The 14,436-nt window shown below is 39.2% G+C and overlaps 1 protein-coding gene across 13 annotated transcripts in view; it reads left to right on the top strand.

Annotated features, from left to right (window-relative positions):
• adgrd2 (adhesion G protein-coupled receptor D2) overlaps window positions 1-14,436 on the top strand; it is a 183,947-nt gene that overhangs the window by 157,791 nt on the left and 11,720 nt on the right. For all 13 annotated transcript variants that reach the window (XM_062025704.1, XM_062025703.1, XM_062025701.1 and 10 more), the window contains 4 exons: window positions 404-524; window positions 11,344-11,385; window positions 11,452-11,505; window positions 12,063-12,210. In XM_062025704.1, coding sequence (XP_061881688.1) covers window positions 404-524; window positions 11,344-11,385; window positions 11,452-11,505; window positions 12,063-12,210 — 365 coding nt within the window. The remainder of the gene's footprint in view (window positions 1-403; window positions 525-11,343; window positions 11,386-11,451; window positions 11,506-12,062; window positions 12,211-14,436) is intronic.

Raw genomic sequence — 14,436 nt, forward strand, 5'->3', positions numbered from 1 at the left:
AATGCGTCTTTCTCCAATGTTAGTGTCTCCCAGAGTTCCTACACCCCTGCTTGTTCGCCAACATAAATGTAGAGGGCACATAGAAACCTCATTTAAATAAGGCGATCAGCACCACTTTTGTACAAGCAGTCTAGATAGATCACACTAATAGTACACACAATTTATTTAGAACTTATTAGATATATATAATCACTTTGTAGACTAGCATATTCAACTTCATGGCAAAGACTACTTCCTGCCTGCAAATGATACTCATGAGTTTAAGAAAACAAAATATAATATTTAGTACCAGATGAACACACAAAAGCACCAAAAATGGCTACCTTTGAATTCTGGTAAGGATTCCCCGGAGGCGGGTTTTGGTACTGTACCTGTTGAAATGTGAAAGGTACCTTCTTTGCAGGGCTGTGACTCGACCAGTTCTCATTCTGCTGCCTGTCCTGGGTCTGACTTGGCTGTGTGGAGTCCTGGTCCACCTGTCTGTTGTCATGGCGTACATCTTCACTGCTCTCAATGCCTTCCAAGTAAGCAAACTTCCTATTCTGCCTTTTTTGCTTACGTGACATTTTTCTGCAGTGTTTGGAAGCAGGTGCAAGCGCTGCACTTCAAGGTGAGGTCCGCTGGAGTTTTTTTTTTTGGTTTATTTTTGAATATCACAAGCTCTAATCAATGTTAATTTGAGGCAGCTCATTAAGAGGATAAGAAAAGAATAATGTACCTTCATAAAATGGTATCAATACTTAGGGATGGGTACCATATCTGGTACTTTTTTGGCACCGACCAAATTCCTGGCGGAGCGTTTCAGAAAATGATTGAGTAAAGTACAGGATTTCAGCAAATATGAGAAAATATGCTTTATTTGCATCTTAATGTAATGTTTATGAACAATGAATGACTGATGAGTAAAACAAACATGAGTGAATGAATGAGTCTCTTGTCGGTGTAACCAAGGAAGTGATGCGGGGGAACGTTTGATTGGTTAGACCAGGGTTGTCAAACTCAAATACAGAGTGGGCCAAAATTTAAAACCGAACAAAGCCGCGGGCCAAGGTTGAACAAATTAACCTTTTAATAGGGACCCAAACAAGTTTTGCATTGAATATTGAACAAGCAAGGCTTATATAACTTTATAGTGACATGCAAAATCGAGTTTCAAATAATAATAATAATAATTAAAAAATATCAATGGCATATCAAATACAATTTAAATAAAAATTGAATGCCTCTTTTCTATTTGCAGCCTTCTGAGGTAAATATCAACAGTAACTTTTTCCACAGGCTAATAAATTTGAAAATAAAATAACAATGAATAAACCAACCATTCAGGACTTCAAACTGCTCAGTTTGCAACATACTGATCTAATCTGATGTGCCCAAGCCAGATACCTGGCATCTTTTCTTGGATGCTAGTTCATTAATGTCGGGGCTCAGGCTTTGAGCTGAGGCAACCTTCATTATCAAACGAAGGTGTTCATCAGTCATTATATCTCGTCCACCCGGACCACAGTCTTGGGGGCGTGCCTTAAAGGCACTGCCTTTAAAGTACTCTACGAGCTATCGTCACAACCGCTTTTCATCCATTCTAACATCGGTCAGACCCAGTCACAAGATATGTGCAGCTTCTGTACGCACACACGAGTGAATGCAACGCATACTTCATCAACAGCGATACAGGTTACACTGAGGGTGACAGTATAAACTACTTTAACACTGTTAGAAATATACGCCACACTGTGAATCCACACCTAACAAGAATGACAAACACATTTCGGGAGAACATCCGCACCGTAACACAACATAAACAAAACAGAACAAATACCCAGAATCCTTTGCAGCACTAACTCTTCCGGGACGCTACAAAATACACCCCCGCTACCACCAAACCTCCCCCCCACACACACACACCTTGTAGCGTCCCGGAAGAGTTAGTGCTGCAAAGGGTTCTGGGTATTTGTTCTATTGTGTTTATGTTGTGTTACGGTGTGGATGTTCTCCCGAAATGTGTTTGTCATTCTTGTTTGGTGTGGATTCACAGTGTGGCGTATATTTCTAACAGTGTTAAAGTTTTTTATTTGGCTACCCTCAGTGTAACCTGTATCGCTGTTGATGAAGTATGCGTTGCATTCATTTGTGTGTGCGTGCAGAAGCCGCACATGTAATGTGACTGGGCCAGCACTCATTGGACTGGCTGAAAAGCGGACGTGACGATTTCTGGGAGGGGCGCTGAAGTTTGGAAGACTCCCGGGAGGGTTGGCAAGTATTAGAATTAGCGGTGAATGGGGTGTTACCGTGGCACCGCCGCAATGTATAATCGGCGGGCCAGCTTTAGTGTTAATTTGATATCGCCTCAAGGGCCAAGTGAAATTACACGGCGGGCCAGAGTTTGACACCCATGGGTTAGACAGTTGTGTTGCGTTTGGGTGCTGCTGGGACAAAATTAAGTTGTGAGACGGCACATAATTTGGTTAAATGGCGCGATTGTAACATTGCAAAAACCAGTTGTCAAATATTATGATCAAATCTGTCAAGATTGATCGTGACAGGTTGGACTTGTGTGTGTTTCCCTGCGTGTTGGTGTTTGCTTCCTGCCCAGCGCTCGTATTTTTGGTTTCCACTTCCTGTGCGCCTCCCCTGTCTGCAACTGAGCGCTGGCAACCACACCTGTCCCTGATTGGCAATCAGGACACACCTGTTTCTGACTGGATATCAGGACACATAATTTGGTTAAATGGCGCGATTGTAACATTGCAAAAACCAGTTGTCAAATATTATGATCAAATCTGTCAAGATTGATCGTGACAGGTTGGACTTGTGTGTGTTTCCCTGCGTGTTGGTGTTTGCTTCCTGCCCAGCGCTCGTATTTTTGGTTTCCACTTCCTGTGCGCCTCCCCTGTGTGCAACTGAGCGCTGTCAACCACACCTGTCCCTGATTGGCAATCAGGACACACCTGTTTCTGACTGGATATCAGGACACACCTCTTCCTGATTGGCAATCAGGACACATCTCTTCTTGGTTGGCAATCAGGACAAACATCTTCCTGATTGGCAATCAGGACACACATTTTCCTGATTTCCAATCAGAGGTTTCCTTCATGTGGCAGCCCTGTGCTTGTATTTTCTCTGATTTTGTTCCTCTTCTGCCGCGACATGCCTTGCACCATAGCAGGGGTGTCCAAAGTTTTGCCACCAAGGGCGAACAAAAAGTCTAAATATGCGGGGGCCATTTTGCTATTCATTTATTTGAAAAAAAAATGCTGAAAACAGACTTGACATATGTTTAGAGAAACAACTTAGTGTCAGTTTTGTGTTGTAGGGGATAAAGTGTACAATAGTTACCGTATTTTCCGGACTACAGAGCGCACCAGTATATAAGCCACACCGACTAAATTTTAGTCGAAAAAATGTTTTTGCCATATACAAACCGCACTGGACTATAAGTTGCAGATATATAGGTTGTAAAATGAGTTATTTACACAAAAATATTCTGTAAATGTTTTTTTACATACCTTAATTGTTTCCAAACGGTGTCTGTAACAGGGCAGTAAAAGGGCTGATCAAACAAAACAGAAGTCATCGTCATGACCCACGACCTGCGCAAGCTAACTCTCCAATCAGCTAAACAGACTCAATAACTCCACGGTGACGTTTTGGTGAATTTACTGAGGAATTTGTGAAATTGAAACAATACAAAAAGAATGCCATTGTAAGTTAATAACAACAGACATTCGTAAACGTGTTAACTTATTATATAATGCAGACAATGCTAGCTTGATTACATTACGATTGCATGTACAGACATGCATGAAAACACTCCTACAGACATCACACATGTTACGGTTTAGTAATTATAAATTGTTTTTGTTATATTGTAAAACGTACAAACATTGCTTGGAGTGATGAATGAAAAATCCATACAAGTAGTAACGCTACGGACGGCTAAAAGACTGAATTACAATTTTACTTCCGGTTTTGAAGCAGTAAATACCTGTAGTGAGTGAATTCGTCCAAAAGATGGCGTCATAGTGCAAACAATAAAACACTTTCCCAGTGTATTTTCTTCTTTTTTTTTTGTATTATGCTGTCAGTGAAGAAAAATACATAAATTAGCCGCGCCATCTTATAAGCCAAATAAGTCAAAGTGTAAGAAAAAAGTAGTGGCTTATAGTCCGAAATTTGCGGTAGTTATTTCAGGGATGGCTAAAGTGCAGCCGGGGGCGGGGGGGCATTTGTGGGCAGCAGCTTGGGTTTTGTTGGCCTACAACATATTGTTGTAAAAAAAAAAGACAGAGCAAAAAGATGTAATGTAATGAAAAAAAGCCGAAATATTGATACTAATTACTATATAATCAGTTTTTTGGCCAAGTATATTTAACACACAAGACATTTTTGTTCAATGTGAACAATAAATATTAAGGATTAACTAAAAATATAAACAAGTAATTAAGTAACGAATAAAATAATACTCCAGTGGTGACTAGAGCAAAAAAGGATGATAAAGTGAACAAGAGTTGATACATTCACAGTGATTGATATATAATAACTAATACTAATATTATGTGTCACTTATAACACTATTTTGATTTATAATGTCAGTTTGTTTTTATTTTCTAAAAAAAAAAATTAAAAAATACATTTCACATTTTTGTGTCAAATGTCATTACCTTACGTCTTTTTGCTGTTTTTTCTTACATTGTTTTCCCCTAACAACATGTTACGGGCCAACAAACTTCGAACTGCGGGCCACAAATGGCCCCCGGGCCGCACTTTGGACACCCCCGCACTACAGCCTTTGGTGTTAGGAGTATTCCACTCTTTTACCTGCACGCCATCTCCCATCCCTGCATCCTGGGGTCACACCTGCCGCTGCCATGCATAAGGGTAACTGCCATGATGGGAACAGGCAGTAACAAATAGTGACCATCACTCTAGAGCAGTGGTTCTTAACCTGGGTTCTATCGAACCCTAGGGGTTCGGTGAGTCTGCCTCAGGGGTTCGGCGGAGCCTCCGCCGCGGAGGTCCAGACACACCCGACTCATCGTGTAAATAAAAACTTCTCCCTGTCGGCGTATTATGGATACCCTCAAACAATGTTCCCTCTAAAAGTGGAGCACATGTGAGAACACCTGTCCCAAACCTGACTAAATAACAAATTAAATGTTTTATTATTATAATCAAATGACAACTGTCATTTCCATGAGATTATTTTCTAATATAAGTGTTTTGGCCCACTCACAATGACAATAACAAAAAATATTGGTTTTCGTGAGCTGTGTACTAGAATTGTATGTCTGGGTGGAAAACGAAGAAAAGGAACAGACTTTGCTGTAAAAATAAATAAATTATTTTATTTGATCATTTACAAACGTTTGTAAAATGACTTGAGAGTGGCACTTACCAAAGTGAAGCCACGCATATCTGAACTGGTCTCTCAAAGGCAACAGCAGAAGTCACACTGATTTGCAGGTGTGTAATTTGTTGTGAGTTCATGCACTGTGTTGGTTTTGTTCTTTGAACAAGGTGATGTTCATGCACGGTTCATTTTAGGCACCAGTAAAAAAATAGAATTTGAAAAAAAAATAATAATTAATTTTTCACTAAAGAAGGGTTCAGTGAATGCGCATATGAAACTGGTGGGGTTCGGTACCTCCAACAAGGTTAAGAACCACTGCGTTAGAGCTTTGTGGGAATAGAAGAGAAAAGAGAAACAAAAGTGATGATGGAAACATATTTAACTGATAGTTATGTTCAAATCCTTTCTCTGCAGTCGTGTGTGTGTGTGTGTGTGTGTGTGTGTGTGTGTGTGTGTGTGTGTGTGTGTGTGTGTGTGTGTGTGTGTGTGTGTGTGTGTGTGTGTGTGTGTGTGTGTGTGTGTGTGTGTGTGTGTGTGTGTGTGTGTGTGTGTGTGTGTGTGTGTGTGTGGGAGCCTCCCGTCAGGTCACAGCACATCTCCCTCCCCTGATATCGCAGCAGCCGTTTCCTTCTTCCTCACTTTTTTTCTTATTTGCACCTCAGCTAATATTCCCTCCTCGCAATCTTCTTGCGTCTGCGCTCCTCCAGCGCCCTCCTCTCAAATCCCGGATTCATCAAAAGCGCTTGGCCCCTGGGCGACCCCGCGGAGCTGCTTGTTAATTCAGATTTACTGCGCGCGTCCCACTCAGGGCGCACAGCGAGACGTGGAAGTTCATCCCGGTGTCGCTAGGAGGATCTCGCTGTCGAGTTTCACTCTTCTGTTCCTGCACGCCATTTTATTAGACACAGACACCGGAAACGATTCATCTCATGCAGAACAAGGTGGTCACATTCTTCACATCAATCAGAACTATTCCAGTTGTACACGTAGACAACAAGACAAAATAAATCACCAGTGCTGAACTCAAGGCTCTGGGGCCAAATCTGGCCCGTCGTATCATTTTATGTAATGTGCAGCTTTAAACTTGTGTAACCCGCAATGTCATTTATATGGCCTGCCACTTATGTGATATGCTGCCCTATTTTATGTGGTCCGAAATGTAATTTATGTGGGCCACCACATAATTTTGTGTGGTTTGGACGGTTTATTTTATGTGGCCCACCACATAATTTTTATGTGATATGCCGCATAATTTTACGTGGTCACCCACGTCATTTAAAGTGGCACGCCGCATCACTTATGTGGCTCGCAAAATCATTTTACCTGGTGTGCTGCAACATTTTATGTGGCCTGCCGCTTCATTTTACCCGCCTTCCGCCCGAATGCAGCTGAGATAGGCTCCAGCACCCCTGCGACCCCGAATGGGACAAGCGGTAGAAAATGGATGGATGGATAGGCCCGCCTATCATTTCTGTGACTCGCCAAATAATTTTATGTGCCCCGCCGCATCATTTTATGTGGTCTGCTGCATCATTTTACATGAACTGCCACATCAATTTACGTGGTCCACCGCCGCATCATTTATGTGGCTCGCCAAATCATTTTGTTCCCCGCTGCATCATTTTACCTGATCTGCCGCCCCATTTAACTTGGTCTAAAGCCTCATTTTATGTGGCGCTGCCACAATTTTTTATGTGATCATATAATGCCACAATGTTGCTACACCATTTTTTGTGATATGCCGCTTTAATTTATGCGGTGCGCCATGTAATTTTATACAATATGCCGCCTCATTTTATGCCATTTATGTGGCCCGCCGCATAATTTAATGTGGTGCGCCACATCATTTTATGGGATAGGCCGCCTTGATTTACTTGTGGTTGCGTCAGAGTAACAAGTACAACATGAATGAATGTACTTGTGGTAGCACCATAGTAAGGAGTAAAACATATATGAATATACTTGTGGTAGTGTCATACAAAAGAGTACAACTTGTATACATTTATTTGTGGTAGCACCATAGTAACAAGTACAACATGTATGACTGTTCTTGTGATAGCGCCATAGTAACGAGTACAACATAAATTAATGTACTTGTGGTAGCACCATATAAAAGACTACAACATGTATGAATGTACTTGTGGTAGCGCCCTAGTAACGAGGTCAACTTGTATGAATGTACTTGTGGTAGCGCCATAGTAACGAGTACAACATGTATGATTTTACTTGTGGTAGCGTCATTGTAACGAGTGCAACATGTATGGATGTACCTGTCGTAGCGCCACAACACAAGTACAACATGTATGAATGTACTTGTGGTAGCGCCATAGTAACGAGTACAACATGTATGATTGTACTTGTGGTAGCGCCATTGTAATGAGTGCAACATGTATGAATGTACTTGTGGTAGTGCCATAGTAACAAATCAATCAATCAATCAATCAATGTTTATTTATATAGCCCTAAATCACAAGTATCTCAAAGGGCTGTACAAGCCACAACGACATCCTCGGTACAGAGCCCACATACGGGCAAGGAAAACTCACCCCAGTGGGACGTCAATGTGAATGACTATGAGAAACCTTGGAGAGGACCGCATATGTGGGTAACCCCCCCCCCCCCCCCCTCTAGGGGAGACCGAAAGCAATGGATGTCGAGTGGGTCTGACATAATATTGTGAAAGTCCAACACATCAGCGAAAGTCCAGTCCATAGTGGGGCCAGCAGGAACCATCCCGAGCGGAGATGGGTCAGCAGCGTAGAGATGTCCCCATCCGATGCACAGGCTAGCGGTCCACCCCGGGTTGGGAGCAGAGTAGAAAAGAAAAGAAAAGAAACGGCAGATCAACTGGTCTAAAAAGGGAGTCTATTTAAAGGATAGAGTATACAAATGAGTTTTAAGATGAGACTGAAATGCTTCTACTGAGGTAGCATCTCTAACTTTTACCGGGAGGGCATCCCATAGTATTGGAGCCCGAATAGAAAACGCTCTATAGTCCGCAGACTTTTTTTGGGCTCTGGGAATCACTAATAAGCCGGAGTTCTTTGAACGCAGATTTCTTGCCGGGACATATGGTACAATACAATCGGCAAGATAGGCAGGAGCTTGACCGTGTAGTATTTTATACGTAAGTAGTAAAACCTTAAAGTCGCATCTTAGGTGCACAGGAAGCCAGTGCAAGTGAGCCAGTATAGGCGTAATATGATCAAACTTTCTTGTTTTTGTCAAAAGTCTAGCAGCCGCATTTTGTACCAACTGTAATCTTTTAATGCTAGACATAGGGAGGCCCGAAAATAAAACGTTACAGTAATCGAGACGAGATGTAACGAACGCATGAATAATGATCTCAGCGTCGCTTGTGGACAAAATGGAACGAATTTTAGCGATATTACGGGGATGAAAGAAGGCCGTTTTAGTAACACTCTTAATGTGTGACTCAAACGAGAGAGTTGGGTCGAAGATAATACCCAGATTCTTTACCGAGTCGCCTTGTTTAATTGTTTGGTTGTCAAATGTTAAGGTGGTATTATTAAATAGATGTCGGTGTTGAGCAGGACCGATAATCAGCATTTCCGTTTTCTTAGCGTTGAGTTGCAAAAAGTTAGCGGACATCCATTGTTTAATTTCATTAAGACACGCCTCCAGCTGACTACAATCCGGCGTGTTGGTCAGCTTTAGGGGCATGTAGAGTTGAGTGTCATCCGCATAACAGTGAAAGCTAACACCGTATTTGCATATGATGTAAATACTAAAGAGTGCAGGGCCAAGAACCGAACCCTGGGGAACTCTGCACGTTACCTTAACATAGTCCGAGGTCACATTGTTATGGGAGACACACTGCATCCTGTCAGTAAGATAAGAGTTAAACCAAGACAAGGCTAAGTCTGACATCCCAATACGCGTTTGGATACTCTCTAATAAAATATTATGATCAACAGTATCGAAAGCGGCGCTAAGATCAAGAAGCAGCAACATAGATGACGCATCAGAATCCATTGTTAGCAATAGATCAGTAGTCATTTTTGCGAGGGCTGTCTCCGTAGAGTGATTTGCCCTGAAACCGGATTGAAAAGGTTCACAGAGATTGTTAGATGCTAAGTGTTCATTTAGCTGCTGTGCGACAATTTTTTCGAGGATTTTCGAGTTAAACGGAAGGTGGGACACCGGCCGGTAGTTTACCAAGAGATCAGGATCGAGGTTAGGTCTTTTGAGTAGAGGATGAATAACCGCTTTTTTGAATGCTAGGGGAACAGTGCCAGAGGAAAGTGATACGTTTATAATATTTAACACTGATGGACCTAATAATACAAAAAGCTTCTTGATAAGTTTCCCAGGAATTGGGTCAAGTAAACATGTTGTTTGTTTTGTCCCATTTACACATTTTAACAATTCCTCCAATGTTATTTCATCAAAGAGAGAGAAACTATTTTGGAGGGCAGTGTCCGTCGTATATACAGTCGTATCTGTGTTAATAGAACCCAGTTGTAGCTGAGATGCATTGTCTTTAATCTATTTTCTAATGACTTCAATTTTCTTATTAAAGAAATTCATAAAGTCATCTGCTGAGTGGGTGGAGCTACTGGGAGGAGTCCCTTGTTGGGTTAGCGATGCTACTGTACTAAACAAAAATTTAGGATCATTTTTGTTGAGGTGGATGAGATTTGAGTAATATTTAGCTTTAGCTGAGGTAAGCATGCGTTTATAAGTTATTAAACTATCACTCCATGCTTGATGGAAAACCTCAAGTTTAGTGGCACGCCATTTGAGTTCCAGCTTTCTACATGATAATTTCTGGGCTTTAGTTTCTTCTGTAAACCATGGGGTACACCTTTTAAAGGCCCTTTTTAGCTTTAGCGGTGCTACACTATCAATGGTGTCGCGCAGGGCGTCGTTAAAGTTGTTAGTGAGGTTATCAATAGAGCCCACATAATTTGGGAATGGTGCCATTCATGAAGGCAGTAGGTCAGTAAGAGTCGTTGTTGTGGCAGCATTAATGTTGCGGCTGCTATAGTAGTTATTATTATTATTATTAGTTTGTTGACAATGAGTCAGAACTTCGAATTTTATAAGGTAATGATCGGACATTACTTTAGTGTACGGGAGTATCGTAACTTTAGAGGTGGTGACACCCCTGACAAGCACTATATCTATCGTATTACTGTTGCGATGCGTGGGTTCATTTATTATTTGTGTAAGACCACAGCTATCAATTGTAGTCTGGAGCGCCACGCATGGAGGGTCCGATGGGGTATTCATATGGATATTAAAGTCTCCCATTATGATTATATTGTCGACGTGCGTCACTAGATCAGCAACAAACTCTGAGAATTCACTGATGAAGTCCGAATAGGGCCCAGGGGGGCGGTAGATAACAGCCAGGTCGAGAGGTAGCGGTGTGACAAACCTCATAGTGAGCACCTCAAACGAGTTATATTTATTATTTAGGTTAGGTGTAAAATTATAGTTTTCATTGTATATTAGTGCGACACCCCCTCCCCTTTTAAGAGGACAGGCAACATGTGCATTCGTATAGTTAGGAGGAAATGCCTCATTTAGCACAAAAAAATCGTCTGGTTTGAGCCAGGTCTCGGCGAGACCAACGACGTCAAGTTTGTTGTCTCTAATGACCTCATTAACTAATAACGTTTTGGAAGATAATGATCTTATGTTTAAAAAGCCCATATTATAGGTAGTGGGCTGTTTTGAGGATTGTTTGTTGAAATTATCCGAAGTAGCAATATTAATAATGTTGCGTTTATTATGCGTAGTGCACTTTAAATAGTTTCGACCATATCTAGGAATTGATACGACGGGAATTTTCAGATTGTTTGCTTGATGCTGCGATAAACTGAACGCATCATAGTTAGCCACCTCAGTACAATGTATGTCTGCCTCTGACACGGTCACAAAAGAAAAAACATTATATGAATGTACTTGTGGTAGCGCCATAGTAACGATTAGTACTTGCTAACTAGTGTATGTATTTCCCACAGGGCTTGTATATTTTCCTGGTATATGCAGTTTACAACAGTGAGGTAAGCAAGTTGTTCATATTCACTTTCACTCTTGATATTTAAATGTATTCAAAGTTTGTGGTTTAGGTGAGGAACGCCATCAAGAGGATCAAAGAAAAGAGGAAGGCCTTATCTTTCACAGTAAGTCATTAAAAAAAAAAACTTCTGTGGATTTTTTTTTTTTTTAAAACGTCCTTTTATTTACCCGACTATTTTTGATGTTCATTTGAGTAAAAAGGGAGGGGTTCAAGTCCCCGCCCCCACCTGAGGAGGTGAGGTGGTTCGCCTTGTCTGGGTGGGCGTTGTGGGGACCGTGTGTTACAACCAATATACCTTTAGGACTCTGGATCAGGGCCCTTCCACGTTTTCAAGGCCAGGGTCCCCTTACTTATATGTCCTGTATAAAATAGTGTTTTAAACCAGTACTTCTTAACCATGGGGCAGGGGCCCATTGCTGGGCCCTAGAGGGCCTCTGAAAAATATGTTTCTCAGCTGTGGCAGATACACTCAGTCGTAATACACATTTCCTCCACTTGTGGCAGTAATGGCAATATCAAACAAACAGAAGAAGTCTGGAGCTAAAGTCATAGAGAAGTTTCTTAAGGGCAAAACATATGACTAAAGTGGTGAGGCTGTATTTCATTTTGCAGGCTCCATTGTGTCACTCTTCCTAATGTTTTCTATCGTTATGGCAACAGAACTGTTCCCAGCCGACCACCTTCACACCATCTCAAAGAGCCCCGATAAAATCCTGGGACATAAGTCCACCGGCCCCCTCCAGCCCTGAGACCAGTGAGACCTCCGGGCCCCCCAGTTCTATCTCAACTTCTCTGGTGATCAAGAACGGTACGTCGTTTTTGTCACGCCAAAACTTCGGCCAATCAGATGATGCAACAATAACAATACCAACAATAACCATTTAACTGGACTTGTTATAGTCACCTCCATATTTTGATTATGAAATAACACACATCAGAGTTTGTTTTTTGATTGTTTTTTTTTCTAAAATTAATATAAATAATAATAATAATAAAATAAGAACATTTAATTCAATAAATATTTTTATTTTTTTGGTTGTTTTCTTTCTGAATAAAAAATAATAAGATATATATAAATGATACATTAAAATGTGGTTGGTTTTTTTCCAAATGTAATACAAATAATAAGAATATATATAAAATAATATTTTATTAAATAATTTGTTTTAATTTTGTGGCATTTTTGGTAGTTTTTTCTAATTAAAAAATAATTTAAAGAAATATATAAAATAGTAAATTAAAATGCAACAAAAGTTTTGGATTTTTTGTGTTTTTTGGTGATTGTTTTTCTAAATGTAATGATAATAATAATAATTAAAAAATACATATAAAATAGTAAAATGTTATTAAATAGTTTGAGTTTTAAGTTTGCGGGTTTTTTTGGTTGTTTTTTCTAGATAAAAAAATATATACATATACAGTATATCCATCTATCCATTTTCTACCGCTTGTCCCTTTCGGGGTTGCGGGGGGTTCTGGAGTGTATATATATATATAAAATAGTAAATTAACATAGAATAAGAATTTTTATTTTGTGTTTTTTGCTGGGGGTTTTTTCCAAAAAAAAAAAAAAATCATTAATATATATATATATATATATATATATATATATATATATATATATATATATATATATATATATATATATATATATATATATATATATATATATATATATATATATATATATATATATATATATATAAATTATTAAAATTAGATTAAATAATCAGTTAACATTTTTGGGTTTTTTTTTAGTTTGTTTTTGTAAATTGTATATATATATACATACTGTATATATATATACATACTGTATATATACACTACCGTTCAAAAGTTTGGGGTCACATTGAAATGTCCTTATTTTTGAAGGAAAAGCACTGTACTTTTCAATGAAGATAACTTTAAACTAGTCTTAAGTTTAAAAAAATACACTCTATACATTGCTAATGTGGTAAATGACTATTTTAGCTGCAAGTGTCTGGTTTTTGGTGCAATATCTACATAGGTGTATAGAGGCCCATTTCCAGCAACTATCACTCCAGTGTTCTAATGGTACAATGTGTTTGCTCATTGGCTCAGAAGGCTAATTGTTGATTAGAAAACCCTTGTGCAATCATGTTCACACATCTAAAAACAGTTTAGCTAGTTACAGAAGCTAAAAAACTGACCTTCCTTTGAGCAGATTGAGTTTCTGGAGCATCACATTTGTGGGGTCAATTAAACGCTCAAAATGGCCAGAAAAAGAGAACTTTCATTTGAAACTCGACAGTCTATTCTTGTTCTTAGAAATGAAGGCTATTCCACAAAATTGTTTGGGTGACCCCAAACTTTTGAACGGTAGTGTATATATATATATATATATACAAAAACGGTAGTGTGTATATATATATATGTATATATATATATATATATATATATATATATATATATATATATATATATATATATATATATATATATATATATATATATATACTGTATACTTCATTTCTAAGAACAAGAAAGAAGGCTGTTCCACAAAATTGTTTGGGTGACCCCAAACTTTTGAACGGTAGTGTATATATATATATATACATACAGTATGAATATATATATATATTCATACTGTATGTATATATATATATATATATATATATATATATATATATATATATATATATATATATATTTTCATACTGTATGTATATATATATATATACACTACCGTTACACACTACCGTTCAAAAGTTTGGGGTGACCCAAACAATTTTGTGGAATAGCCTTCATTTCTAAGAACAAGAATAGACTGTCGAGTTTCAGATGAAAGTTCTCTTTTTCTGGCCATTCTCAGCGTTTAATTGACCCCACAAATGTGATGCTCCAGAAACTCAATCTGCTCAAAGGAAGGTCAGTTTTGTAGCTTCAGTAACGAGCTGAACTGTTTTCAGATGTGTGAACATGATTGCACAAGGGTTTTCTAATCATCAATTAGCCTTCTGAGCCAATGAGCAAACACATTGTACCATTAGAACATTGGAGTGATAGTTGCTGA

Source organism: Entelurus aequoreus, linkage group LG17 (genome assembly GCF_033978785.1).
Source record: "Entelurus aequoreus isolate RoL-2023_Sb linkage group LG17, RoL_Eaeq_v1.1, whole genome shotgun sequence".
NCBI classification, from domain to species: domain Eukaryota; kingdom Metazoa; phylum Chordata; class Actinopteri; order Syngnathiformes; family Syngnathidae; genus Entelurus; species Entelurus aequoreus.